We start from the raw sequence: 26,033 nt of genomic DNA, 5'->3' as shown, positions 1-26,033 counted from the left end.
ATGGTGTGCAGATGGTGTTAGTTCTCTGCTGGGTTCTGCAGATGTGCACAGACGTTTTTAACTGAACTGTGTCTGCAGGCTGCCATCGTCAGAATCATGAAGATGAGGAAAGTGCTCAAACACCAGCAGCTGCTGGCGGAGGTCCTAAACCAGCTTTCCTCCCGGTTTAAACCCAGGGTCCCTGTCATCAAGGTGAGTGACTGTTCCCTGGACCTCAGACCTCCCGCATGAGCAAGAATGAGTACGCTGTGAAAATGTGATTCATCCGAATACAGCTTTTTTTTGGTATTCTGTGAACCCACACACAAGCACAGTGACAATATGCGAACACTTTTATGTGTCAGCTTTCCTGTGAAACGCTCTTGCTTTCTCATATGGCATGATATGACTTTTTTTTTTTTCTTGTTTTTGTTCTTTCAGAAATGCATCGACATCCTGATAGAGAAGGAGTACTTGGAACGTGTGGATGGGGAGAAGGACACCTACAGCTACTTGGCTTAAATGTTTTATTTTTTTATTTTTATTTTTTTTTTTTTTTCCAAAGTGTCTCTGAGTAATAAACTTCATTCCTTTTGACATTCGGCCGATGTTGTTAGGAATGTGAGCACAGAACAGGAAGGAGGAAAACGGAAGCGAAGGCGTTGTGAATCTCCCAGGCGGCTGGCGGCGAATTGAAGCGGCCGTAAAGCTGGACCTCCCTTTAAACCTCTGAGACTGGGAAAGCTGCCAGCCAGTGTCCTAAATTCACATCCGAACTGCTCAGGATCACACATAATGTTTTGATATGTAAATACGGACACAGACCCTCTATCCTTACCTAGCGAAGTAAACATTACAGACCGAATCGGAAAAACCGCCTCTGTCGGGAATGGGGGGGGGGGGAGGGGTTGCATGCTACTGCCTATCTGCATTTAAGCGAAAACGGGGGAAAAAAAAAAAAAAAACATTTAAGATAATGAAACGGCTATTGGAACCGCTGCAGTTAGTGGTGGTTGCAATTTAAGAAAATACATTTTAAGAAAAATAAAATACTTTAATTTATGAATGCAATTTCGGCAGCACTTTGAGAGCGTCATAGTGTCGGAATGGGCCCTTAGAACTGTGTAATCTGCATTGTTAACTGCTACAGGAAAACCATTTGTATAGTGTGGTTCATTTTTTAAATGTGTGATAAATAAAATTAAAGGTTTCTGTAGGCCTTGTAATTGTCTGGATTCTTTCACATGTATGCACACACTGATGTGACTGACTTCGGAGCAGCTAGTCAAATGATTTTCTAGCTGGGTGCTAACAGGAGGTGGTGACGTGGAGTGCACTACCTCAAAGCGAAAAGTTTCTTCATCAAGCTGAAATACATCAGAAGCCAGGCTATGAAGTTCTCCTTTGTCAACTGTTCCTCATCTGATGACCTGTGTCAAAGAACTTGCATCAATCAAAATACTGTCACAGCAGAAACTGGAGTGATAACCTTGCTAGAATGACCCTGGCTTGCTGGCGTCAGTATGACTGGAGATGACATGTAATACCTTGCTTATAGCAGAGGGCAAGTATAAATTGATTGGCGATAGAAAGTCATTTGTGGTTTACAGAATGTCTAGTCAGACTAATTTTACTTGTTAGGATGCAACTAAGGATAGATAGTGTAGTATTTTTGGAGGGACAATAGCATAAATAACATTGATATTACCAGCATGGTTTCACGCAAGAGGTTCCTTCAGGTCTTACAGTAATGGCTTTTAAGGATTTCTTGGGTGGACATTTGATGAGGGACTTAACACTTTATTTTGTGTCAGGACTTGACAACGTGTAAGTACTACCGGAATTCCACGGCACACACAAATGATTCGTTTCTTTTTCAATGTTTTATTTATCAATTTCAACAGTATTTCCTGAAAACATTGAAATTCAGCACCTTATATTCAGAGGCAGCAACAGAGGTGGACTGGTCACAAATAAACAACCCCTCCGGTAAAACTGGAGGGGAAAAACAAGGACAAGGTCTTTCATTTAAATATAAAAGTACACATCCTGGCAAAAGTTAAATTACTCCTGCTTCAATACAAGTTAAAACAAATCAGTTAACTGTGTTACACATTAGAAAAAAACACCTACTCAAGAAGCACAACCCTTGATTACCTGGTATTGCTAAAGCATTTCATTCAGAGCCAACGTTTCAATAAATTAAAATGCAAAACTAGTTTACATAATCCATAAGAAATAAATAGGGACAGTTCCAAATTTGTTCAAGATTGGTTTATGAACATAATTTCAGGTCAATATTGTTGCTCAGGACTGGAGTCGGATCCTTAATTTCATACAACGAAGCAAGAATTCATTGTGGTAAGGCCCATGCCATTTACATGCTTTTCTGCATACCTCAGGTGTACCAGTGTTCATGTTAGCTACAGTTATTAAAGACCTTAACTTGCAACACCGGAAATTTCATTTTTTAAATGTTATTTTCCCTTCATACCTTTACTTTTCCAACATCTTATGTCAAAGAGGGCACATACTGGTACCTGGGTCCACTGATGTGTCAATTTTTTGCAGCAAATAAACCATTCCTGAAGTGTTGGAGCCTGCACTTCTCATATACTGACCTTGGAATATTAGTTAAGGCACCCCCCACAGTAGATATTTATATTTCACATTTAAATGTCTTGTTACTCTTACAGCTAACAGTGTGCGCAAGCGCTAAAGACAAATACTACTGGACTTGTGAGATGACATGCGGGCTAACAAACGAACGATAATGACTTTGGTTTTCACATTGATACAGAGATGACAACTGTAAAATGTTACAATGCACACAATTTATTCATGGCAGTTCTTGTGTGTGGTCTGTATTCATATCGCAGGCTGTGGCATGTACAGCTTTGACACAGCCCCCTGTAGTACAGGTTTGCAATTAATGTAAAAACAGGCAGTAGTCTCAAAAGCAGTGATTTTTTCCCCCCTCCCAAGCATCAGTATATTTCTGCCCACTTGTCTGTTCGATAAACAAAGTATGGTCCTTAAAAAATACATCTTACCAGTTTGAATACGGTTTTCATTTCAACCCTAAATTGTAAACACAGGAATGAATGTTCAAGTATTGAAGTTTGTTTTAAATTGTTCCGTTACTGTAGCACAGGAAATTACAACTGAGCTAGAAAAAAAACAAACAGCTGAAAAGACAGTAAAAATTTGATTTCAAAATCTCCATTATAAATGACTCAGTCTCATTACACTACAAGCTGTGGTGTATCAAACATCATAAAAATGCATGTGATTCTAAAAATTCCTGAAGAGTATAAGGCATTGTTGTTGAAGAGGAGGTATATGGCTTCACGGAATCTCCATTTCTCTTTCAATACCGACGTACTTGAGGGCATCCGCTTGGCTGTACCTACAGAGGGACAGAGAGGAATTCGTAAAATGGTTCCTTCTCAGTCTGTATCAATGCACTCCATCTCCATCCCAGAAGCCACAACACACATTTTAAGCTTTTCTAAAACCCAGTCCACACAAAACCTTAAGCTTTTAACCTTATTTTTGCCCTCATCTTGATATTACAAGGTTCAAATATCTGTTACAGATACACACTCAGGCACCATTATTAACTTGTACATGAATGTAAATAAATGCATTATGAAAATAAATGCATGTGGGCAATGCTCACCTGTAGTCGAAGAACAGCTCCTCGCCAGTTTGTATGGCCCTCTTGGCGAATATGCCTATTCTGTGATCTCCATTAACCATCATCACTGAGAGGAAGAGAGGAGGACGCTGTCAGCACGGAGTACCAAACACACGTTACCTTTAGAACACAGTTGGCATCAGCCTACCTTTTGCATAGCAGTTGGGGTTAACGGAATGGTTGGCGAACCTGATCTTGTTGCCTTTCCGCGTGGCGTCGACAACGAAGTCTAAGAGGAGAGAGAAGCGCTGGTGAGGCGCGCGCGAACGGGGCCTGCCGAATAAGGCGGAGGGGCGGAGCGGGCCGCTTACCGTTGTTCAAGTTGAACAAGAAGCTGCACATGTATTTGTCGTAAACCTTCCCTCTTCGGTCGGCCTCGTCCTGAGAGATGATCTGCGCCAACAAGAGCAAGTATGTCATTCCCTGACACCGAGGAACCCTTATCAAAATGCTAACAACAAAAACAAGCCATTGCATGAAAACGAAACCTGTAGGCCTGCAGGGGAAAAAAAAAAAATCAAAACACTGGAGCAAGATGGATTCATTAAAAGCTTTACTGCCGAACAGACAGGTACAGAAGAGGGTGCCCAACCGCTCCGCCCCCTCGGATGTGGTGGAGCATGCCGATGCAAAGTGTGGCTGTCTCACACGCACAGCTTTCAATTCATTTCGCTGCTCTTGTTCCGAGTATTCATTTCTGCCAGGAGGCATTCAGCAAGAAGGTACATGAAGGGAAGAGTATGAAACCTCAGCCCTGGGTGGTCACCTTGATGCTGTCCAATCAAAGCCCTCATCATTTACCCTTTTTTCCACTCCACTTTTAGTGGAACAAAGTGTATCATACAGAGCCCCTGAGGAAATGAGGCCAATGCCCCTGGTTTAAGGAAACTCTTTAAAGCAACATAACGATTGTTCAGTGTTTAAAAGGGCTTCCAGAGAGCTTTAGACAAAGACCAGACAAGACTTCCAATAGTGACACTTGACAAGTGTCTTGGAAAGATGTGGTATTAGACAGAAAGCCGTCTTTTTGGAAAATTAAGGTATTGTGAGCAAGATCAACTGTATCTTATGAGAAGTCATTTCAGTTCAAAACGGGCTCCTTGTGAAATAAACACGATCTTAAAGGCAGGGGTTGTATCACGGCAAAATGAAATCTAAAGCAGTTGTGTGGGAGTATTAAGAGGCGAGACAGTGGACTAACCTCCCCGCAGTACTCGGAGATGAACTCGTTCTTCTGCACGGGCTCCTTGATGAAGATTCCCCACCCGGCCACATCTGACGGAGCCAGGAGCAGGTGCTGAGCGAGAGGGGGAACAGCAGTCAGGCAGATATGAAGTGATCGTTTTACAACACACAGCTCTTCTCTGGGACATCAGGAGTTTACCCCCGTTGTCACTTCACAAGTATTGTACATCCAGTTGGAAAATAATTACAGGCTTTTTAACCGGAAGCCTTTGCGGAGAAAAGAGAAGACATCACAAATATTTGTGAGCAAACCTCTTGTAAAGTGTTTATTTGGACACCCGAAGCACACTCCCAGAAAGCTTACACAAGGCAAGTAAAGCTTACTGAATCCAACCAGCCTCTCCCACGTAACTCAGGTTAAGCGGTTACAAAGGCGTGATGTTACTGACGCACCAGTGATGGTCCCCCTGCTGTTGGGGAGGGGAGGGGGTGTCGGGACTGGCTGGCGGCGGCTCACCTTCTTGGCCCCGCGCTGGATGCTGCAGTTCTTGCAGGAGACGTTCTTGCTGTCCCAGTGCTCGGCGGCGCCGCAGGTGAGGCAGAGGTCGGGGTCGCACTCGCGCACCGCCAGGTAGCAGGGGCACTGCTTGGTGTTGCACTGCGCCTTGCAGCGGCAGCCGGGGAAGCGGTTCTGACCTGAGGGGACCACGCCAGGCTCGCTTTAATGTTAACGCCTGCGCTGGCCGTTCCAGCTGCGGGCTTAGCTAGCGCGCTTGGAAATTGCTTGATTTTCAAAGTTCACCTCCGTTTTCTCAGGGCTGATTTTGTTTGCGCTGCCCCTCGGGCAAAATGCAGAGGTAATGTTAGCTAAGAGGGTTGCGGATGCAGAGCATTGTCTTATATATACTTGCTGCCCATTCACGTCATGTTCAAAGCATTTCTCTACAATATTGTCACTGCAGGAATTTTAACATCTCAACATTCAGGGAGGAATGGCAAATTGCTCAAGCAGAACAGCCTCTGGTGGGAAAGGAGTGGCAAAGGAGTATGTCTGAACAGCTTCTGCAGAACAAGTGGGACCCACAAATATACCGGAGTTTTGAATCGGCCGTGTGCTGTGACCGTAAGTCAAGAGGATGCAGGATAACTACATTTCCCACGAGCCCTGTCACCCCCTGCACCCCGCTGTGTACTTACACTCAGAGCTGCACTGGCAGAACTTCTCACAGAAGTTCTGGGCGGTGACACAAGGACAGGAGCTGTCGCAGGGCTGGCGAGGATGGTCACATGGCTGGTAGTTGTACACGTGGTTTGAGGAGCCATCTGAGAAAGGCACATTGAGCAGCACTTTAACACCAGCACGTCAGTACAGAATAAGGATACATTCGCTCTTTTAACCCAAATTCGGAAAAAAGTGTTTAGTTCAATGACATTTAATGAATATGCCCAAATTGGGCTGTGGAATATAAGTTAATGCAGATTTTAACAAAGGCATTTCAACGCATACATTTCTGAGGAAAATCGAGGTTTGGGAAAATGACCATACCTTTTTTCAGTTGGATTTTCCTACAATGTGTGGCCCACAACCTACAATGTTAAACAAGAGAAAAGGATGACGCAGACTTCCATAATGAACCATTTAATTATCATGACAATTAACAAAATAATAATCTGATGACATGCCATATGAAACGAACAGTTAAAAAGTCTGTTTAGGCTGAGAGTGGAACCATTAGATATTGGTCTATTATAAAAATGATCAAGGAGTTGCAGTAATGTATATTTTATACCATTATTTCACAAACGCACTGTCTTTATATAGTATTTTTATAACTATAATTACTGTGGCTGTCAATGTTTTGGAAAGTCTGCAGATTCTGTGTTGCCTGTATTTCATAAAACTAATAAAAATGTCCACAAAAAGAGAGTTAATTTTTTTCATTCCATAATCTAACAGCAGGTTAATACCAGGGGGAGCAAGTGCGTTCTTATGGTCCTTACCTGTGTTTCCTCTTTTTTTTTCTCGGTGGAGTGTCTACATCTTCCGCAGGAGCACGGGCGATAATACTGGACTCTTTTACCCGGAATTCATACACCTGAACACGAGACGGAGGATGATAAGAGGGAAACCCACACCGGCGCAGCAATCCCTCCTATACCCAACTGCCCTGTGACTAACGGTCGGACGGAGAAAACAAGCTGATAAGAGCACACAAAGTACTGCAGAGGTTAGAACAGATGTCACTATAAAAATTTAAATCTGTTCAACATTTTATACTTAAAATTAACTAACATACTCAATACCAGCACTTAAAAGTATATAATTTAGTGCAGTACATGTGCCTGGAGGGTTTTAAAATCCACATTTCATTTATTTATTGATTTTTTTTTTTTTTTTTTTTTAAACAAGCCTAGCAAGCCTACTGGATAGCCCGAGACTTATGGTGTTATAAACAACAAAAATGAAAAACGGGCAATACAGCCAGCTAAAATGCAACAGGGCACTTGCACAACGAACCAAAGTGTGAGAACGATGATCCAGCGCCTTGTATCTGCAGCTCTGTTTTGGTTTCATTATTATTTTACTTAAATGGCCATTAACTAGTGACTGATCTACTCAGCGACAAGGCATGGAACAAGACAAACATTTTATTCCACACCACAAGAGCAGTTCTACAATCAAAGTATAGGTTATTCATTAACCAAGACACAAGCGTGGTGCAAAGGAAGACTGAGAGATGACTGTAGTCTGCAAATAGCGGCGTTTCTGTTTCAGACGTTACAAATAGGGGCACTGGAAGAAAGTGTGTGAAGTCCAATGGCTGTAGAGGAACGGAAGCGCGTAGTGTCCATAAAACGGGGGTGGGTGTGAGTACAGCAGGAGAGAGAGGCTGCAGGCACACTGAGAGCTGCCGGGAGATGGCTCCGGGCCCCGGGGCAGGCCGTCTCCTCGGGCCTCCGGCCGCGCCGCCCACCTGTCTGCAGGTCTTGGTGCCGATGAGGCGGGCGATGGCGCAGAAGTTGTCATAGTAGGTGCCGATGAGCACCCTGAAGAGGGAGGCCTCGGCGCCGCTCCAGTCCACGTTCTCCGGGGGCTCCGAGCTCAGCTTCAGCTTCACCGGCGTCTGGCAGCGCGAGTTGGCCTCTGTGAGCGCACAAGAGACAGAAGTAATCGGCAGCCTTCACTTACTGCACATTGGCTCAGTCTGAACACCCTACAGAAGACCCCCTAGTTTTAACTAAAAATTAGGAGGAGTGACAGCGTTCTAAGGTGGAAGACTGGCCGGCCTGCAGAGCCGGAGCTGCCGGGAGGGCCGGCTCACCCGAGGAGCTGGTCGTCTCGTCCTTCTTGTCGTCGTCGTCCTTGTCGTTGCAGTCCCCCCCCGCGTCGCCCCCGGCCTCCCGGTCGCTGTCCGTGTCCTTGGTCTCGGTGCTGACGGTGGGGGTGCTCGGCCTGCTGCTGCTGTTGGGGAGGCGGCCCCGGCGGCGCCCCGCCGTGCGCTTGGACGGGGTCTTCGCTCTCTCCGCCACCAGGCCCGCCGGGTACTCCCGCACCATGCCTTCCTGCAGGAGGGGAGGGGAAGCACCGCGTGTTCATCAGATGGGCAGGTTTGGCTGCGCCAGCTCTCTGGGCAATAAGCCTCACGGCTGTGCCAGTATCCATCGTTTCCACGCCGCAGAGCACCGATGTGCTTGATCACCTTACCTTGTAGGAATGACACAATGCATTCAGTTTACGAACTGATACGCTTTGCGAAATTGCAGCACATAAGTCTACCCCCACAAGAAATACTACTGATAAGAAAAAAAAAAAAAAAAAAACTTCTCTCTTGTTGCAGACAACATGGGGTTAACAGAATATGAAAATCCATGCCATTAATGGCTATATAAAATACTGTGTATGAACTGTTTGTGAGACAAACGTGTATGATGTAGCATTTTAGCAAGTGATCGTCGTGTATCGTTTCTTGCTAATATAGAGTGTGCTGCAAGATTTTTCTGCTTACACCAAGCGTTCAACCCCGTGTTTATAAAAACCAGAAGAACATTCTTGTGAAAACACTGTCTAATATTGTAAATATGTGGTATGTGATTGGGTTCGCAGCTGGGATCTACTTTATCTGATACTGTAAACACTGCAAGACATTTACAGCATTAAGGCGTAGTGTTGATAGGTATTGCACGTTAGCCTCTTGTCCCATAAACAACACATTGCAAGTACTATTTTTCTACTAGTAACTCAAACAGGTGAAGTGCAGATACAGGAAGCAAAAACATTCTAGGGCCTTCTCAGAACATTCAGAGCCTGGAAAAACATACAGGACTGCATGTACACAGTGAACTTTACACACACACACACACACACACACATTGTGCTCACATTCCTTGTGCCACTTGCCTGCACAAGATACATGTAGCAGTCGATACCACAGGGCTTGCTGTCAACCAGGTTCTCCATGTTCTTACGCTTATACGTGTTTGGTGTTGCATGGAAGGCTAGAGACAAAAAGAAAAAGAAAAAAAAAAGCCTTTTAAATGACTCCGATAATGTGTTATGAGATAATTCAAGCTAGTCAAGAGATCATTATTACGTTACATTATCTTATCCAGAGTGACTTACATTGGTTACAGTTTTTTTTTAACAATGTTATCCATTTATACAGCTGGATATTTGTAGGTTAAACACCTTGCCCAAGGGTACGGCAACAGTGGCCCAGCGGGGAACTGAACCGGCAACCTTTCAATTACGACTCCTGCTCCTTAACCTTTACGCTACACTGCCGCCCAAGAGCATTAGTACACTTTACACTATCAGCACATTTTCAAAACACAACCCTGTTTCGTAGATGTACATTTATCAAGAAGTTACTTATGCTTATTTATTATTAGTGTTTTTTTTTTTTTTTTTTACACGCATTTATGTTTATCTTTGATCAGTGCTGGCTTTGTGGGCGTGGCAGCCGGCAGTGGCGGTCTGCGGGGCGGGGCGGGGGGCGGGGACTCACGGTGCAGGAAGCAGTCGTACTTGAAGCAGCGCCTGCAGAAGAGCGTGTGGAAGGAGTGGAGGCTCTGCTCCCTCTGCACGGACTTGGCGTTGGGGCCGTCGATGTTGGGGGTGCACTCCGGAGGGAGCGCCCCGGGCAGCTGCTGCTCCGTCAGCTCTTTGTACCTGAAAGCAGAGACGCCACACTCTCATCCGCCGTTTGGCTAAAAGGCCGCTTTCCCCACACAGCGAGGCGTCAAGGTCATCAACTCCCTATTTTTTTGTAAAGCACAAAAACTAAACACGAAATCAACGCTGACACATCTAAGTACGTTAGATCAATGAATAGGGTAATGGTTTCCCAAATACCCCAGGGGACACCATCAACAGTCACTGACGAGACTATCCATGTCATTAATTATCCAAATGCACCTAACCTAATTACAATGTCAGTCGGGATGATAAATCAGTGCTGTACATTTGATCAATGCACTCTCAGTAGCAGCAAGTCTTGCAAAAAGCTACTGATCCCATGACACTAGAAACCTGGAAAATGTAAGAAATCAGCACAATTAGGATTTACTTTTCTTTGAGTTCTTCTGGTGATCCTTTGTCTGGAAACATGGAAGATATGGCCTCAAATATCTTGTCGGAGGGAAATTTTTTGGAACATTCATTGCCTCTGCCTGTAACGAAAGTAACAACACAACTTTTTGAATAATATGATCCTGACTAACAGAAAGCACATATCACACAACACATTATCAAGCAACGTGAATCTCAACCACCGTGATTGTCGAGTCTCGGTAAAGGTCCCTGCATGCCAGCGTGACATCTCTGAATAGGCAGACATTGGCTGTAATATACCAAGTTGTAGAAATAGGTGTGAATGAAATTTCAAGAACATCCCACCTATACTCGTGTTCACTCTAAAATGAGTTATAAGAATTCCTGATGCTATTCCGTCAATAAAAGGCATTCTTTCTGCTGCCAAGATAACATGAATATGAATCTAGCGTGAGAAAAGCAACACTCCACCATCAGCTGTATAAATTAATAATAATGCAACAACAAGAAATCATGATAAACTTACTGAACTGGAAAACTGTTGCCCTTTCCTCAACTGTCCCTTTCCTCAAACCCTTCTAATCTAGGCTGTGTACAGTGTGCCAATTCAGAGAGCAAACCTGTGGTTAGACTAACGTCAGGAGACTGTGCAGCAGCGTTAGAATGAGGAAACGCAATTTAGCTACCCACTGGTCCGAATGTTACTGCAATCTGCACACAGCAGTTGCTCTGGCGTTTGTTTGAATATCAGTGCATACAGGCAGCATATGTTTTATGATTATCAAATGCGTGCAGTAGTGAGATTACCTGTGAATAAAAACTCTCTTGACATAGCTACGTTATCTACACCATACCTAAATGGTACAACATTCACATTGTGCCACATATCCTGTTTAGCAGTTTGAGAAGTCCCACCTGCTTGCTCTTTGAATAGTTTAGTGCTTGTTGTTGCTCTGGAATGGAGATAAGATAAATCTTTGGCAAACGTTGCTGGCAAAATCAAATCTACCCAGACATCTCCAGATGAGAACCAAAAAAAACAAATGAAAAAAGCACTCCAAACCACTGTTGGTGTTTGTCCCAGTTTGACGGTAGACAGCAGGTCTGTGTGCACCCACCTTAAGGATTTTGGTCAGGTGTGTGTGTGAAACGGGCCCCTCGTACCCTCGGAGTTGAGCATTTGGTCCTTCCTGGGGTCGTCACTGTCATCCTTGCCGTCACAAAGGTCCATCTTCTCCAGTTTGTACTCGTGTTGGTCTTCCTCCTCATCATCATCTTCGTTGTCACTGTACTGATTGAGGGCACTTACCAGCTCCACAAAGATCTCATCATTTATGAAGCCACATTCTTTGAACACAAACATCAAGAAGGAAGAACCCCAATTTAAGGAAAGTACTTGTGTGGAGACTGAATTATTGAACTAAAGGTCATCTAAGGCTTCTCTCCTAAAAATAACTTACTAATAAAACAATACTTTAAAACATAACCCTAACTGGGTATTCTAAGTTTTCTGGGGCGAGCCAGTGATCATTTGAATTTGGACATTCAGAACATTTTTACACAGACATACCCAGCATACAAAGTAAACAGCTCTTGTAACACACACCTATGAATGCCTGCTGCACCTAAACATCCTAAGAATTACATACTCTCATAAACACATTAAGTATCTCCAGGCCACAGACAAGAGAGCAGCATGTGTATGTATGTGTGCATCTTATTCACATTTTGGAGAGCCTCACCTCTGTCTCCATGAACTTTGCCATCATAGTTCTTAATGAGCTCTTCAATGAAGGTGCCATCCTGATCCAGGATTTCATCACCCATATAGGGGATGTTGTGCAAAACAGTTTCATCTTCCACCTGCAACAGAAAAGACAAGAGCTCAGCTGGTTTCAACGGTTAACCAGGATTTGGATGACTTCTAAGATGCAGTGTACACTGTGCACACATGGGACTGGAGGAGGTCTGGACATCTGCAGAGCAACGGTATTTCTATAATCAGTTTCATCTTTCCCAACCAGCTGCAATGCTATATGTTTTTGGGTTTGTATATTTTGTAGTTACAGCCACAAAACATTCTGAGGTGCATCCACTTTTGCCCTGAAACAGACTTAAATAAAGGTGAAGACTGAATTATATTTAAAAACACAAAAACTTTAATTAGAGTAGAGTGTGAGGTTGCTGTCAGGGATACATTTTGCATAGCGATCAAGAATTAATTGTTCTCAAAAGACAGTTTCTCAGACAGCTGCATCTCCGAAAGACGAGGCTCTTACAGAACGTTCTAATTCATGTCTAACCTGTTCAAATCCGAGAATGAGTAGCTAGCAGAGCACTTTACCATGAAGTTCTGTTGGAGGGGGGACCATGAGTACATTACAGGTACAGACGCAACAGCATTCAGAGTCTTGAGAGGAATGACTTGCTTGGAGAACTCCGAGAACCCACTGTCCACAGTGCACTGCAAGGGAAGGTAAAGTGTTACCTCCACCACATCTGCTCACTCCAGGTCATTGTGCATTTATCACAAAACACAGGTCATTTCCCATGATAGCCACACGCTGCTTTAAAGCATCTACCGACTGCTGTAAAACAGGCAGAAGGCGACGCTCATGAGAAGCGAAGCTTCAGTGAAAGCCCCGGTCCTACTCCTATACCTCTATCAGTGAACGGCTCCTCAATACAGCTGCTCCCAGCTTATCTGAAACCTCATGCTGAAAGAGCCATGCTTATCAGCTGGAGAATTTTGAGAGCCAACTCCCCAGGAGAAGGGAGGCGGTGCAGGTGTGCCGTCTCCTCTAAACAATCCTCCAAATACAAGACAACCCCTATTTAGAGGTTACACAGCACACACTGGCAATGACAGCAGGGCAGGGGTGGGGGCATTTTGAAAGCCCCCCCCCCCCAACGAGAATTCTGCTGTAACTAAATCACCTTCTGGGCTGCATCATGCTTAGATTAAGATGTGCCGTCTTCCCCACCACTGCTATACATTTATATTCATTTTCACAGAGAGTACTCATTTTCAAGGAGATTGCATACATAAAGAAAACCGCTCAGCAGGCATCCTTTAAAATAGCTTATCACACAAATGGGTTTCAGCGCTGTTAGGCTCATGTCACATTATACACGGAGGATGTTGTTAACATACTGGTGAATATGAATATACTAGTGACATCAAAATGTACGTTTAGTCATGTAGGCCTATAAACACAAAATATTGCCTTTCCTCCATAATGAGTTTAATTCACAATTTTAAATTTCACTTGCTGGCAAAATATGAATACAGCATGCCACTAAAATTCACAGATGAACTGGATAAAAATGTCATTGTTTGCATACATATAAAACACTGTTTGCAATACTGACTGAAAGAAAAAATTATCAGGAAATCTCATATCCTCCTACTATAGCTCAGTCTTACCAGAGGTCCACTGCAATGTATGTGCCTTCCTTTTTTGTTTGAAATCTAATGATACATCAGTCCACAACAGGAAAAACGATCTGAATGGACAATTTATTGCGCAAACTTCCTCAGCTGTAGAGTATATGAACCTCCAAAAATATGACTATGACCAACAGCTGTATTTAAAAATGGTAACTGCCAAAACATCCTGCTCTCTACACTGTAGACAGATTAGGGTCTGCTGTGCAGTGTCGCACTGTGCTAACCCGCGCGCGAGCTGGCCAGGGGACCAGGCTGTGGTTTCGGGGGAACCTGGAATAGAAGCTATGAGTGCTGACCTCTCTGGTCCCACGCAAGGAGCTTACAGATGTCATGATGTGCACAGGCTGGATCCGCCGCCGCTTCCACTCCTGGTTCAGGATGTCAGTGCGCTCCACGATCTTCTGCCGATTCGAGTTAAACATGCTCTGCACGACAGGGGACACGGGGCAAAGGGAATGCTTTACTGACACTGACTACAGCGAGGACTCCTCTGTGCAGCAGAAAGGCTGGCGTGTTAGACGGCAAAAGAGAACATCAAGTGAAACATGTCAGAGGACTTCTCAGACGCAGGACTCAGGACTGAGATGCAGGCAACCTTGGAGACTTACCTTACCCAAAGATAACTCTGATGCCCCATTCTTCCCAGCGCAATTAAATGAGACATATGTCAGCGACAAACTGCAGGTGTCTGTGAGGACCATTACACTGCTGCAAGTTCAGCAATATTAAACTCTTGTGTGGACATCAAATATGCATGTTGACAGTGATATCAGGGCAACCACTGTCTAACATATACACTCATTGTGGACTACCTTTACAAAATTTGTGAGCCACCTTGGGATTGTAGCCCTACAATCATACGCTCAAAACATAGACAATATGATTAATAGCCTGGGGTCAGTGGACAGGGCTGTGGGGCCTTTTCACAAATATCCCAGCACCAAGAGGGTTAGAGGTTAGTCATTTAGTTTCAAATCAGTGCCCAGCTGGTGTTCCCCCAAGCATGTAGTATCATTCATAAAATGTGTTATTGATTCTGACGCAAATTTTAAAAATCTGATTTTCAATTACACTCACAATCTACTGTAAATCATTTCGTTGCATCATTTGATCTGTCCTGCCTCCAAAAAAAATGTTTTGCCATCTCTGATGGAAATTACAAATGCCGTTTATGTTTATTACAACTTTTTTTTTTTAAACCAGTCACAGGGGATTAAGCCACAATATGTGGCGTTACCACTTGCACAACAACCAATGTCACATGATAAAAACCATTCCCCTCAGCATAACTGAGCAAACGCAAATGTTTGCCAACTGCAGGCGAGGAGCCACAGAGAGAGTGGTCGCAAATGTGAGTCAAACGGCTGACGATGATGGATAACCGAAAGCGCTGCTGAGTGTTAGAGTTCCTCGTCTGGGAGCTTGAGAAATAGAGGTTCCAGCTGAGGTGGACAGAAGACAGTTGCGATGAGTAGGTGAGAAACAGCGAAGCACGTGGATCGAAAGACACACCTCTGTTGGAATCTGACCCTCAGCAACAGTTCCTCGTTTCCAAATGACCCTATGTGTGACCAACATAAAAACTGCTTCACGGTATTACACATATTTTGTTTAATTTTTACACTGAGTTGAACTGTTACAATTATGATAAATTACAGATAGGGTCTGCTTTGGATGTTTGTATTAAAGCTGTACTCGAAGGTCTGGAATAAGAATTCAGCCCATTGCTCCAATGCTTATTATATTATGATGAAATCTTATAAAAGTAATGTGCTTTGTTTTAACTGCTAAATGGGGGCCAATAATAGTATATATATATATATATATACATATATATATATATATATATATATATATATATATATATATACATATATATATATATATATATATATATATATATATATTGCCGACACCAGTCTCCTGAGACAAACGAAAATTGCCTAAAGACAACTAAATCATTCAAAGCTATCCTATGAACAATCAAGAAAGAGTTTTTCTCTGATTTCCACTGCTTGTAAGCATTTGATTAGCAGCACCTGAATGATGCGGTGGGATAAGCTGTGTGTGTGTGTGTGTGTGTGTACTGAACTGATGCCTGACACCATTCAGACTGGAATGGCAACCAAGTGACACCAGCCACAGGCTGAAGCCGCCTCTCGCTGCTGAGAATGTGGAGCATCCCTGAGTCGCCGCCGGGTTTCCTGGCCCTTACCTTGACCTCGTCAGCTCGCCTGAACCTCTTGAGCTGCCGGAGCCGCATGTATTCCGATTTCACCCTCCTCCTCCAGCACACTGGGCCTTTCTCCGATTTCTTTCCTGTCAAGCCCATGGTCGCCCTGCAGGGAGAGCAGAACCTCAGATCACACGGGTTCGGTGGCGAGAGCAGGGACTGGATGCGCACGCGTGCACACACACACACACACACGAGCACACACACGCTCGCACACACACATGCGCGCAAATCCCAAAAGGCACCCATACAACGCTCACTACTGAATCTTTAAATTACACTCTGCCCAAAGAAAGCCCACACTATAAAAAGCTAAGTGCAACAAATACCCCCACACCCACTTCAACATTACCATAAATTTCAGTCCAAGTACATTTAGTCTTTTCTTTTGTATACAGATGTGTTTTAGTAAATGGAACATTGAAAGCTTTCAGGATATTGCCCAGACTCATGCGGCCACTTTAAAAACAAAACACGTACATCTAGCAAGGTGAGAATGTGTGAGAGCGGTTTGTCTTTCAAGATCTACAGAGAAAATAATAAAGATCCAATCACACAACAACATCTGCTCGTTCCAAAGACCAGATTCATCTCTGCTCGAAAATTCTCTTCTCGCTGTAGGCAGCAAGATCTAGAGTTTGTTTATGCCATCTGAGCACCAGCCAGCAGAAGACTGGCCAAGCGTGCTTACATTAGATACAAGGAAAACAACCAATCAGCTTTTACACAGCCCAGGAAGAGAACCAATCATTTCCGTTTTGCCAACAATTATGATGGATGGCACACAAAATATCTGTCAATTTGAAGGCTACAGTCGGAATGAAATTGTATTTGCCATTTGTTCAGCAGAATTGCTTTTCCTCCACGTAAATATTTATTGCTGTTTTTATGAATGAAAACTAAGAAGAAAGGAATAACAGGGTCAATAATATAAGAAAGTAAAAATAAAGGTTTGTTTCTGCACCATTGTAATAGGGCTGTTTTACAGAGACTGCACATAGAAACAAAGAGGGTTTGTGAGGGTAAAAAAGGGGCCACCACCAGCATTAAAGAGGGCACACATTCTGGAGGATGCTGTGCGTGTCCGACTTCAGCAGCGCGATGCTCGGCTCTCTTTGCTCAGGCTTAGTCAGAGCTGCGGTGGTGTGCGACATGCCCACACCGGCACCTCAGTAACGCTGTGTCCCAGGAGACAGCTCCCACGGTGTGAGCTCATCACTCCTCCATTCACTAATTACTCACATAGAACTGACCCTGCCCCCCCCTCAGCTGCCCACACACACACACACACACACACACACACACACACACACACACACACACCTCGCAACTGTACATCGGCTCTGCTTCACTTTTGTTTTTCGAGATCCCAGCAATCGCGAGCGGAATCGACTGTCATAAGTATCACTCTCTGTTTTACTGATCACCTGTTCGCTTGGCTGGCCATTCTTTCACCTCTTACAACTTACTCCACAGGAAATGACAGTTTTGAGTCACTTTTTTTTTTTTTTTTACCTGGAACAGATTGGCAAGTACCTCCATATCTAGCCCCATTTCACTTCCTACTCAGACAACACCGTTTTAACGGTTACGATTACAAACCACAATTATCATAAGAAGAAAAAGGCATGTATGCATCTTTTGCCACTAACCTTTCCCTTCCCTGAGAGGGGAACTGCTGTTTGGGTCGGTTCTTAACGTTAAGGTAATTACACATCCTCAGCACCGGACATGAGGAGGTGTTCAAAAAAACGAGTCCTTACTATCCAGATAGTATTTATGTGTCATCTAATGACATGAGCGCTGCTGAGAGAGCACCTGTTTAACCTTGCTCCAGAAGAAAATCCCACGGAAATCAAGATAATGTCAGTCAAGGGGCATCTGCCACATGCTACCCACAGCCAAAGATGGCCAACCTTGGCTCAGTTTACAAAACAAGTCCTGCAAAACACTGTGCTTTCCCAGATGGTGATATGCACACCAGAGCACATTTTTCAGATTAATGACTGTGGTCCGCACAGACTACAATTGAATTTCTTTTTAATTACAGACATTAAATGGTCAAAACCATGGCGCAAACATGTGCCAAAGCTAAGAGAAAGAATTCTGTTTCAATGCTTCTCATTAGTTGACATTCTATGATCTGTCAATGCTGAAGTTATTGTTATCCTTCCTTTTTCAGGATGTCTCCCATACCTGCATGTAAACAAGATCAAATGCTTCAAACGAATGAGAGATAGAGAGAAAGAGAGAGGGAAGGGGGGGGGGAGAGAGAGAGAGAGAGAGAGAGAGAGAGAGAGAGAGAGAGAGAGAGAGAGAGAAAAACAGAGCTGAAAAGATCAAGAGAGCGACTTGCTTATCAAGACCGCAAGCTCTGAGGGTGGGGAGGCTAGCAGCAAACTTGATGCAACCAGCAAAACAAACAAGATAACTTCCAATAGTGCTTCCCACTGGTGTTTTCTCTGGCTAGAAAGCTGCCATGTAACATGACATCAATAACTGGCATATGGTGCATCACAAAAGAAATGTGAAACTGAGGTTAACAATACACGGTAAAACTATCCACTGAACATGAGTTAATATCTTTTCTTCCTCTGCATAAAAATACCTTGCCAAACTACTTTTTTGAACCCTGGACATCAAAATACTATAGTTTCTCTTTGTCAAATGAAATAAATAGAAAATAAAACCCACACTTTGGGAGTGCTGCTTTCCATCTTTGCTTTGAAAGAAACACTGGTTGGATCATGAGGGGGAAAGCTTTTCAGAGCTGACCACCCACATTAACTGAGAAGCATACCTAGTTTATTGATGAGGACTGTTATAATTTAATTTTCATACAGCTGCTTATAAAGCTCTCAGAAATGCAACATCTCAGAAATGCAACATCTCAGAAATGCAACTTCACTTGTTCCCCCTCGAGCACTGTATGAAAATCTGCTTCTGAGTAAATCGTGATTCACTGCGCAAAAATCTGCATTCGCTCACACGTTCGTGCAGGAACATTAATATCAATGAACTGTCTGTCATTTCATAAAAGGTCCTTTGGCTTTCTCTCAGTTTTGATGCGAAAGAAAGACACTTCAGCATACTCTGTTAATTATAAGCATTTTTATTTATCCATACATTTAACTGGTGATCAAGCAGTTGAATATTCAAATAATTAAATATTCAGACTAAACCTTTATGGACAATTTATATTGCATCTTTACACCAAAAAGCATACAATTATTATTGTTGTTATTATTATGATTATTATAAATGTTTTAAAATCACAAAAAAAAAAAAATCACAGAAATACTACGATACACTTTGTACTGTATTACCAAACTCAACCTTCTAGCAATGGTACAAAGGGGCTCTGCGGAAAAACCCTGACAAAAGATGCATCAGCTTGGAAGGACTAATACTGCATCCTTGTAGAGTATAATGGCATGTTGTTACTATGCAGCACAGCTCAAGCCCCTTTATTCAGGTCTCGGCAAATTAAATGACTGTAAAGCTGCAAACTATGGCAAAGACAGCAATCTGAAAAGGCCTAAGAGAGGTCCCATTTTCCCTTTTCTCCAGCACAATGGCTTCAACATGGACACTGAGAAGGATATGCCTTCTTTTTCTCCTCTTAGAACACAAGACAGCGACACATAATCTTAAATCCACAGAAAACACCTAATATACAGTATATGGACAAAAGTATTTGGCCACACCTGTTCTTCAGGGTTTGGGCTACGCCCCTTATCTCCAGTGAAAGGCAATCTTAATGCTTCAGCATATCAAGACATTTTGGACAATGCTATGCTTCCAACTTTGTGGCAACAGTTTGGGGAAGGCCCTTTTCTATTCCAACATGACTGTGCCCCAGTGCACAAAACAAGGACTATAAAGACATGGTTTGATGAGTTTGGTGTGGAGGAACTTGACTGGCCTGCACAGAGCCCTGACCTCAACCCCATCGAGCACCTTTGGGATGAACTGGAACGGAGATTGCGAGCCAGGCCTTCTCGTCCAACATCAGTGCCTGACCTCATAAATGCTCTACAGAATGAATGGGCACAAATTCCCACAGAAACACTCCAAAATCTTGTGTGGAAGCCTTCCAAGAAGAGTGGAAGCTGTTACAGCTGCAAGAGGGGGACCAACTCCAAATTAAAGTATATGTATTTGAATACAATGTCAATACAATGTAATGGTCAGGCATCCGAATACTTTTGTCCATATAGTGTATCTGTCAATCACCCCCTCACTATTTTATATAAGAGGCAGATACTATTTAAGCAAATTATTTCAAGTTAATTTTAAGAGTGACTTTTGTGCAGAAAAGACAAATACAGAATAAAGACAGGTGAAGAAATTCAGCCCAGGAAATGCATCTGAAAACCAAGCAAGACATCAGCATAGTAGGCATTAGTGGTAGATGGGTGGCAGCAACTCAACGCAATCCAAATTAACTGGACGTGTTTATAGTTGAAAGCACTAAACACGTCACATATTATGCATCACTCGCATCATAAAGATCACATTCAAATAACACTTACTTCATCTAACAAGGAGGATCGTATATATGCAAACCGAACTGTGCCCACAGAGCCCTATATATAGGCTTCTTCTCAAGTGACATTTTCACACACTATCCCTCAGCACTTCCCCTAAAAATGGCACCGGAAATTGCAGAGTCCCCCGTCTGAAGGTGTCTTGCCCTCCTCTGCCCCCATGCCAAGCACACAGTATCAGTTAAAAGTTTGGACACACGTGATTAAGATAACGGGAAACATGAATTCAAAGACATTTTGATCTAAAGACGTATGCTTAAATGCTCGACATTTGCTTCTTAGACAAATACGAATAGTGAAGTTGATGCCTAAGAAACAAATTTCAAGCATTTAAGCATAAGTCTTCAGCATTATCGTCATCCATCCATCATGTCCAAACTTTTAACTGGCACTGTGTGTGCGCATGCACTCTGGACTGATATCACAGGGATCCTCCCGTTTCATTACCAGTACCAGTACACTAAGTGCACCATGACTGGCTCACTGCGGCTAATAAAAAGAAAAGAATGAAAACACACTGCTGGCTAGCTTATGCTGATGACTAGGCAATTTGTAGGATAAGGAAGGATTTGTTCCTTACATAAAAACCAACATGTCACATCATAAACATGTAGTTTAAACATCTAAACACAAGAACAATTTTTTTTAATAGCCTGAACTTCACTAAGAACATAGCGATGCATACTGCATCAGCATTGAATGTGTTAAACTGTATGACTGCAACACTGTTTCCAGGACAGAGTTTTCATTCAAGAGTAAATACATATGCAAGAATGATGGCAGTTGACTTTCCAATGCAACCTTATTTAAACATTCTTCCCCCATCTGCAAGTGTTTGCAGATAAACCATATAGCACCAGGGGTACTGTGCACTTTCCCGTGCATCAAATACTTATTGGGCTGTTAAATTGGGTGACTCCCGAGCACAATTTCTGTTAAAGCCCTCTTGCTGTTACAGACCTTTGTGAACCAGCTGAGCAAAACAGCAAGCGTGTGTCACCCACACTCAACCTCCAGATTTCCACACCACAGTCACATGTTCATATGATCAAAAGATTATCAAACTGCCCAAATATTTGCATAATGAAAGCACTTCACACTTCACTTCATTTACCAGGGAAAAACCACCGAGACGCATGAAATTTATGAAGTGACTTTCCGGCAAAGTTTCCACCTGCCAGAGGAGAATTTGTAAAAGAAATCAACAACATGTTCACATTATGATCTACTGCTCCAAACAAGGGCTCCACAACTCAACACAGATCAGATGCACAAACAAGCCCACAAATAAAAGACTGATTTTGTCTAAATTATTCTTTTCGACACTTTTAATACAAAGTGCTTCTGAACGGCTAGCATTTGTACAAGATATACAAAGAAACTGAATGAAATCTGACTGGGAACTGAATGGATTTGATAGTAAAGAAAGGTCATTTGTTCAATTAAATGAACTTAACATGCCTTGCTAAGTTGTACAGAAACATTTTGATAACAGCCAAAATAGTTACAGCTAACAAGATTTTCAACAAGTTGCAAAACAACCACCTCAAAATACCACCACGTGCAGACAGCCTATTAGAGCCAGCAATAGATGGTGGAAAGCGTACTTCCATTACTGAACTTTAAAGCACAACTCCACACTGACACGAACCTCCTTGTTCCAAAAAACCAGTGAGCACGTCACCAAAATGACTGGTGCCAACATGTTGGCCAATGAGTATCGCTGAGAATGGTTTGCAACTTGCCTTCAGTCTGTTCAAAAGAGTATAATATTTATAGACTGACTAGTTTCCGTCACTCTACAGAACTGCATTATTAAAATCCCCCCCTCCAGCCGACTTCAACTGTGAAGAGTCCATTTTTATTATGACAACCAACATTTAAAGTTATTTTCCACTTATGATGTGTTCAATTGACATATGAAGCCACACTAGTGATAGCTGACATAGCTAGCATTTTTTTGCATGGTAAACTCTTTCCTCTTACATAGAGATGAAGACTTACAGGAAAATGTGTTGCTGGATTAAGCACTGCTGTTTAAATTGGAGAGTACCATTTTTTAAACCCACCATTGCTACTCAACACTACTTGTCACTTAATAATGGAGTAAAGACATTTTGGGTAAGATAATGGTAGACTGTGAGGTAAATACATGTCAAGAGACCCTTTTATATAATAGCTAGTACTTTCTCTTAAAGTATGCTTGACGACAGCAATATTATAGGAGCTAAATTCAAATTTTCAAACAATCACTCAAGTAATGCGTTTTTACCACAGAACACGACCATAAGAAATACTCGAAATGCCCAACCACACTGGGCAAATAATTCCAGACAAATATTTGCCATGTATGCTTTAAAAGAGGGAACAATTGATATTTTATTACTTTGGAACTTGGACATTACACAGAGGGCTGGGACAGTCACCTTAACATGGCAGCTGACAGGAAATACAATAGGTGTTACCATCAGCAGTCTGAAGAGTCTGCTGTAAATTAGCTAGAAAAACAACCCTTCCCTTGTTAGTCTTTAGTTTGTGTCTTTAGTCTTTCTTTGAAAACTTTTTTAGTAAAAGGAAATGCTAGATCACAGCAGATGACAAAAAACAAATACTATACTGACAGAAAGCTGAAGCTCTTCATTCATGTCCACAACCCGCTACAACTTCTTGTTTTCTACAAATGGGGTTTGTAAAGGTTTTTTTTTTTTTTTTTAAATATTTCCAAAGATCTTCACAATGGGAGTCCGGAGAAACTAAGAAATTTTCTAACTGAATAAACTTGTTGCTTTAAAATCTCATCCTAGGTTGAGATTTTAAAGCACAAAATGTAACAAGTAGTAAAATTAGAAACAATAATTAGCAATTTTACTGTTTCAGACATTCACCTTGTTAATATATGTTGCTTTTCCAAATAATTGAGACCAGACACAAATTTCCATACAAATATTAAATGTATTAACGGATTATGTAGCGAATCTTATCGAACTACTTTCATGCATTTGCACATAATCACAATACTCTTAGTATATTACAAAATGCAGCGCGACCTAACTAATCGCAGCTGTGTACTGCATCTTAAGCGTCGCTGCAATTCTATTAACTGACCCGTAAATTCAAGCAACCGTCCAAACCAATAAATCAAATCAGAAATAGCTGCTCAAATTTTGCAAATTTCGGATGAATGGAAGGTGTGCGTGTGTGCGCGGGCGCGCACCCGCCCGCGCGTGTGTGTAATGTCTTTTCATTATTGGTTACTTTAAAAAGTGTCAAGGTCACTTAAAGCTACACCCATAATACAAACATTAATGTCTTGAAATCACATCTAGAGAACTGAATGGAGACCATGCCTAAACCTTAAACGAAGATGAAAACAGTAACAGACCGATCAAGTTCTCTGTCTTAATCGGAAACCTTGCAAACAATTAAGCCTTAAAATAAACGCATTATGTCTCGACGAAATATTTTTCATCGAATGATTTTACCACAAAACAGCACCCCAAAAACCTGCTTCACAACTGGTGTTTCAGTTATGTAGTTTAGACTGCTAAATCAGTCACAATTTCGGATTATACAAGATCACCACCAAGACCGTAATGGTAACTCAGCACGTCTGTCAGCCAGCTGTTACCAGAAAGAACATTACATTTTCATTGACTTCGCTGGGTAAATATACACTAGATCGAAACAAATCATGACAGTATGTCGAAATATCTATATGCTGATGAAATTCGCGAGCTAGACTACTTGGCGCAAAAGGAAAGCAGATGCCATTTAGCTATCTTATGTGTGGTGAGATGGCTAACGTTCGCGAGGTAGCCAGCTTCTTGCATTTTCAAAAACACTACTGACCTGTGTGGAAAATAAAAGTGAAATCATCCGATAAACATGTCAAACAACTATCTAGTTAGCCACAGATGACAGTATGAAAGAAAACATTAGGTAGGTAATACAGCAATATCAGCATAAAGATCCTATTAAACAAGTCCAGAAGGACAACGTCAACGATCAGTCTATGTAATATTAAGTTACCTATAAATTCTGTTTGATAACTAGTGAGTCGGCTGAAGACTGTCTTATATTGTTAACGTCTGCAATATCCAGTCGTAAAAACTCGAGTAATGCCGTTTACGTTAATTAGTTCAAATCAGACTGGAGGGAAGAATAACGTCAGTTACAATCTCGCAAGCAAGACAGTTGGCTATTTGTGTAACCACCTAGATGGCTAACCGAGGTAGTTGTCTACCTTATTCAAATAACCTTAGCTAAATGTTAACTGAATACCAAACGACAATCGGGTAACTTGACTAGTTACGTAGCGATCTAGCCAAACGCTGGTTTACAAATCTTAACAAGGTTGTTAATTCGTTAATTACCTGTAGCTCTCTTGCGTTACCTAGCTAACCTCACCCAGTTCCTCGAGACAATAACACTGCTAAAATTAGCCATCTATTTTACAGTCTCCTCTGCTCTGGGCTTAGCTGTAGTAACGAGGTATTACCCGGGTGTCCAAATGTCTCACTAGCTGTCTTCCGATGAGCGAAAAGAAAGGAACCGATCGGTTCTCGTCATGCCGTTGCCGATCAACGCTGCCCTTTCACGTGTCCTACCTGTACGATGAGTTTTGTCCACATCCACCGGAATGAATTGGCATCAATCAGTCAGTCAGTGAGCGAACCTCCCGCAGCTCGGGATTTGTGAAGGAGGGCGGGGGGCTTTTCACCTCTCCGCGCGGCTGCAATTACAATACCGGCGAACTCAGCTCCAAGTACAAAGCCGGGCGCCAGCTACTTAGCCACTCGGTCTCGCCTCTAAATAGAGACTGCTTTGCGGTCAGAAATATATGTACAATACAATCAGACGTGTATCGGTAACGCTCGAAGCAATACGTATTCTCTCTTTCTTAATATTTCCGCTTCAGCAACTCTTTTCGCTCCTTCTATCTCCCTTTACCTCACCCAATATCCGCCTCCGACTTCTGAGAGACTGCAGACCCAACGAGCGCCAAACACATAGCCCAATCACAGAGGCCGATATTCAGGGTTGCCAGTGTCGTGCAATCCGACAGGTTGGCTTCTACCGGGGAACTGTCCAACCAACGGCAGCTCCGCGCAGGAGGCCCAGGAGTGAGGGACATGTGGAGAAGTTCTCTTTGTTCTTGAATTGCTAGCTGCTGATATCGTACTAGCCGTATTGAAATAAGTGATAATTGTCGTTAGTCGTAAATAAATGACATCCGAGGTCGAGTATTTGTATTTTCCCGTCAGGTAGGATAGCCGCAACATCCCATGTTATTATTAGTTTGGTGTATTGGCTAGTTGGCCAAATTCCATGTGATATTTACTCAGTTTTATACGACTAGTGTGGATTTGCTGGTTATATACAAA

General features: G+C 42.6%; 2 protein-coding genes across 3 annotated transcripts in view; one reads left to right on the top strand and one right to left on the bottom strand.

Annotated features, from left to right (window-relative positions):
• Positions 1-1,124, top strand: part of LOC118773123 (cullin-1) — a 33,887-nt gene extending 32,763 nt beyond the window's left edge. Inside the window, exons 21-22 of the mRNA XM_036521902.1 lie at positions 79-192; positions 421-1,124. Of these exons, the coding sequence (XP_036377795.1) occupies positions 79-192; positions 421-501 (195 nt within the window). The 3' untranslated portion in view covers positions 502-1,124. The remainder of the gene's footprint in view (positions 1-78; positions 193-420) is intronic.
• A 2,118-nt stretch (positions 1,125-3,242) lies between these two features.
• Positions 3,243-25,608, bottom strand: ezh2 (enhancer of zeste 2 polycomb repressive complex 2 subunit). Of its 2 annotated transcripts, none has more exons than XM_036520933.1 (20): positions 25,257-25,608; positions 16,082-16,205; positions 14,163-14,291; positions 12,760-12,879; positions 12,158-12,278; positions 11,580-11,762; positions 10,432-10,534; positions 9,871-10,034; positions 9,264-9,361; positions 8,188-8,428; positions 7,840-8,009; positions 6,866-6,960; positions 6,411-6,451; positions 6,062-6,187; positions 5,382-5,560; positions 4,881-4,976; positions 3,991-4,072; positions 3,828-3,908; positions 3,662-3,746; positions 3,243-3,388 (listed from the first exon to the last, which is right to left on the bottom strand). In XM_036520933.1, the coding sequence occupies exons 1-20, from the start codon at positions 25,298-25,300 to the stop codon at positions 3,328-3,330; spliced, it is 2,343 nt and encodes a 780-aa protein (XP_036376826.1). In that variant the 5' UTR covers positions 25,301-25,608; the 3' UTR covers positions 3,243-3,327. The 2 variants fall into 2 exon arrangements, with proteins under 2 accessions (XP_036376826.1, XP_036376827.1); XM_036520934.1 differs by having other exon boundaries at positions 14,190-14,291.
• Positions 25,609-26,033: the final 425 nt, after the last annotated feature.

The sequence above is a fragment of the Megalops cyprinoides genome, chromosome 2, assembly GCF_013368585.1.
Source record: "Megalops cyprinoides isolate fMegCyp1 chromosome 2, fMegCyp1.pri, whole genome shotgun sequence".
NCBI classification, from domain to species: domain Eukaryota; kingdom Metazoa; phylum Chordata; class Actinopteri; order Elopiformes; family Megalopidae; genus Megalops; species Megalops cyprinoides.
This window is presented reverse-complemented; position numbering and strand designations above follow the sequence as displayed.

Coding starts and splice junctions, on each gene's coding strand:
- ezh2 (XM_036520933.1), bottom strand. CDS start 25,300: ATGCCAATTCATTCCGGTGGATGTGGACAAAACTCATCGTACAG. Junction 16,206..25,256: donor GGACAAAACTCATCGTACAG/GTAGGACACGTG, acceptor CTCTCCCTGCAG/GGCGACCATGGGCTTGACAG. Junction 11,763..12,157: donor CAAAGTTCATGGAGACAGAG/GTGAGGCTCTCC, acceptor TTGTGTTCAAAG/AATGTGGCTTCATAAATGAT.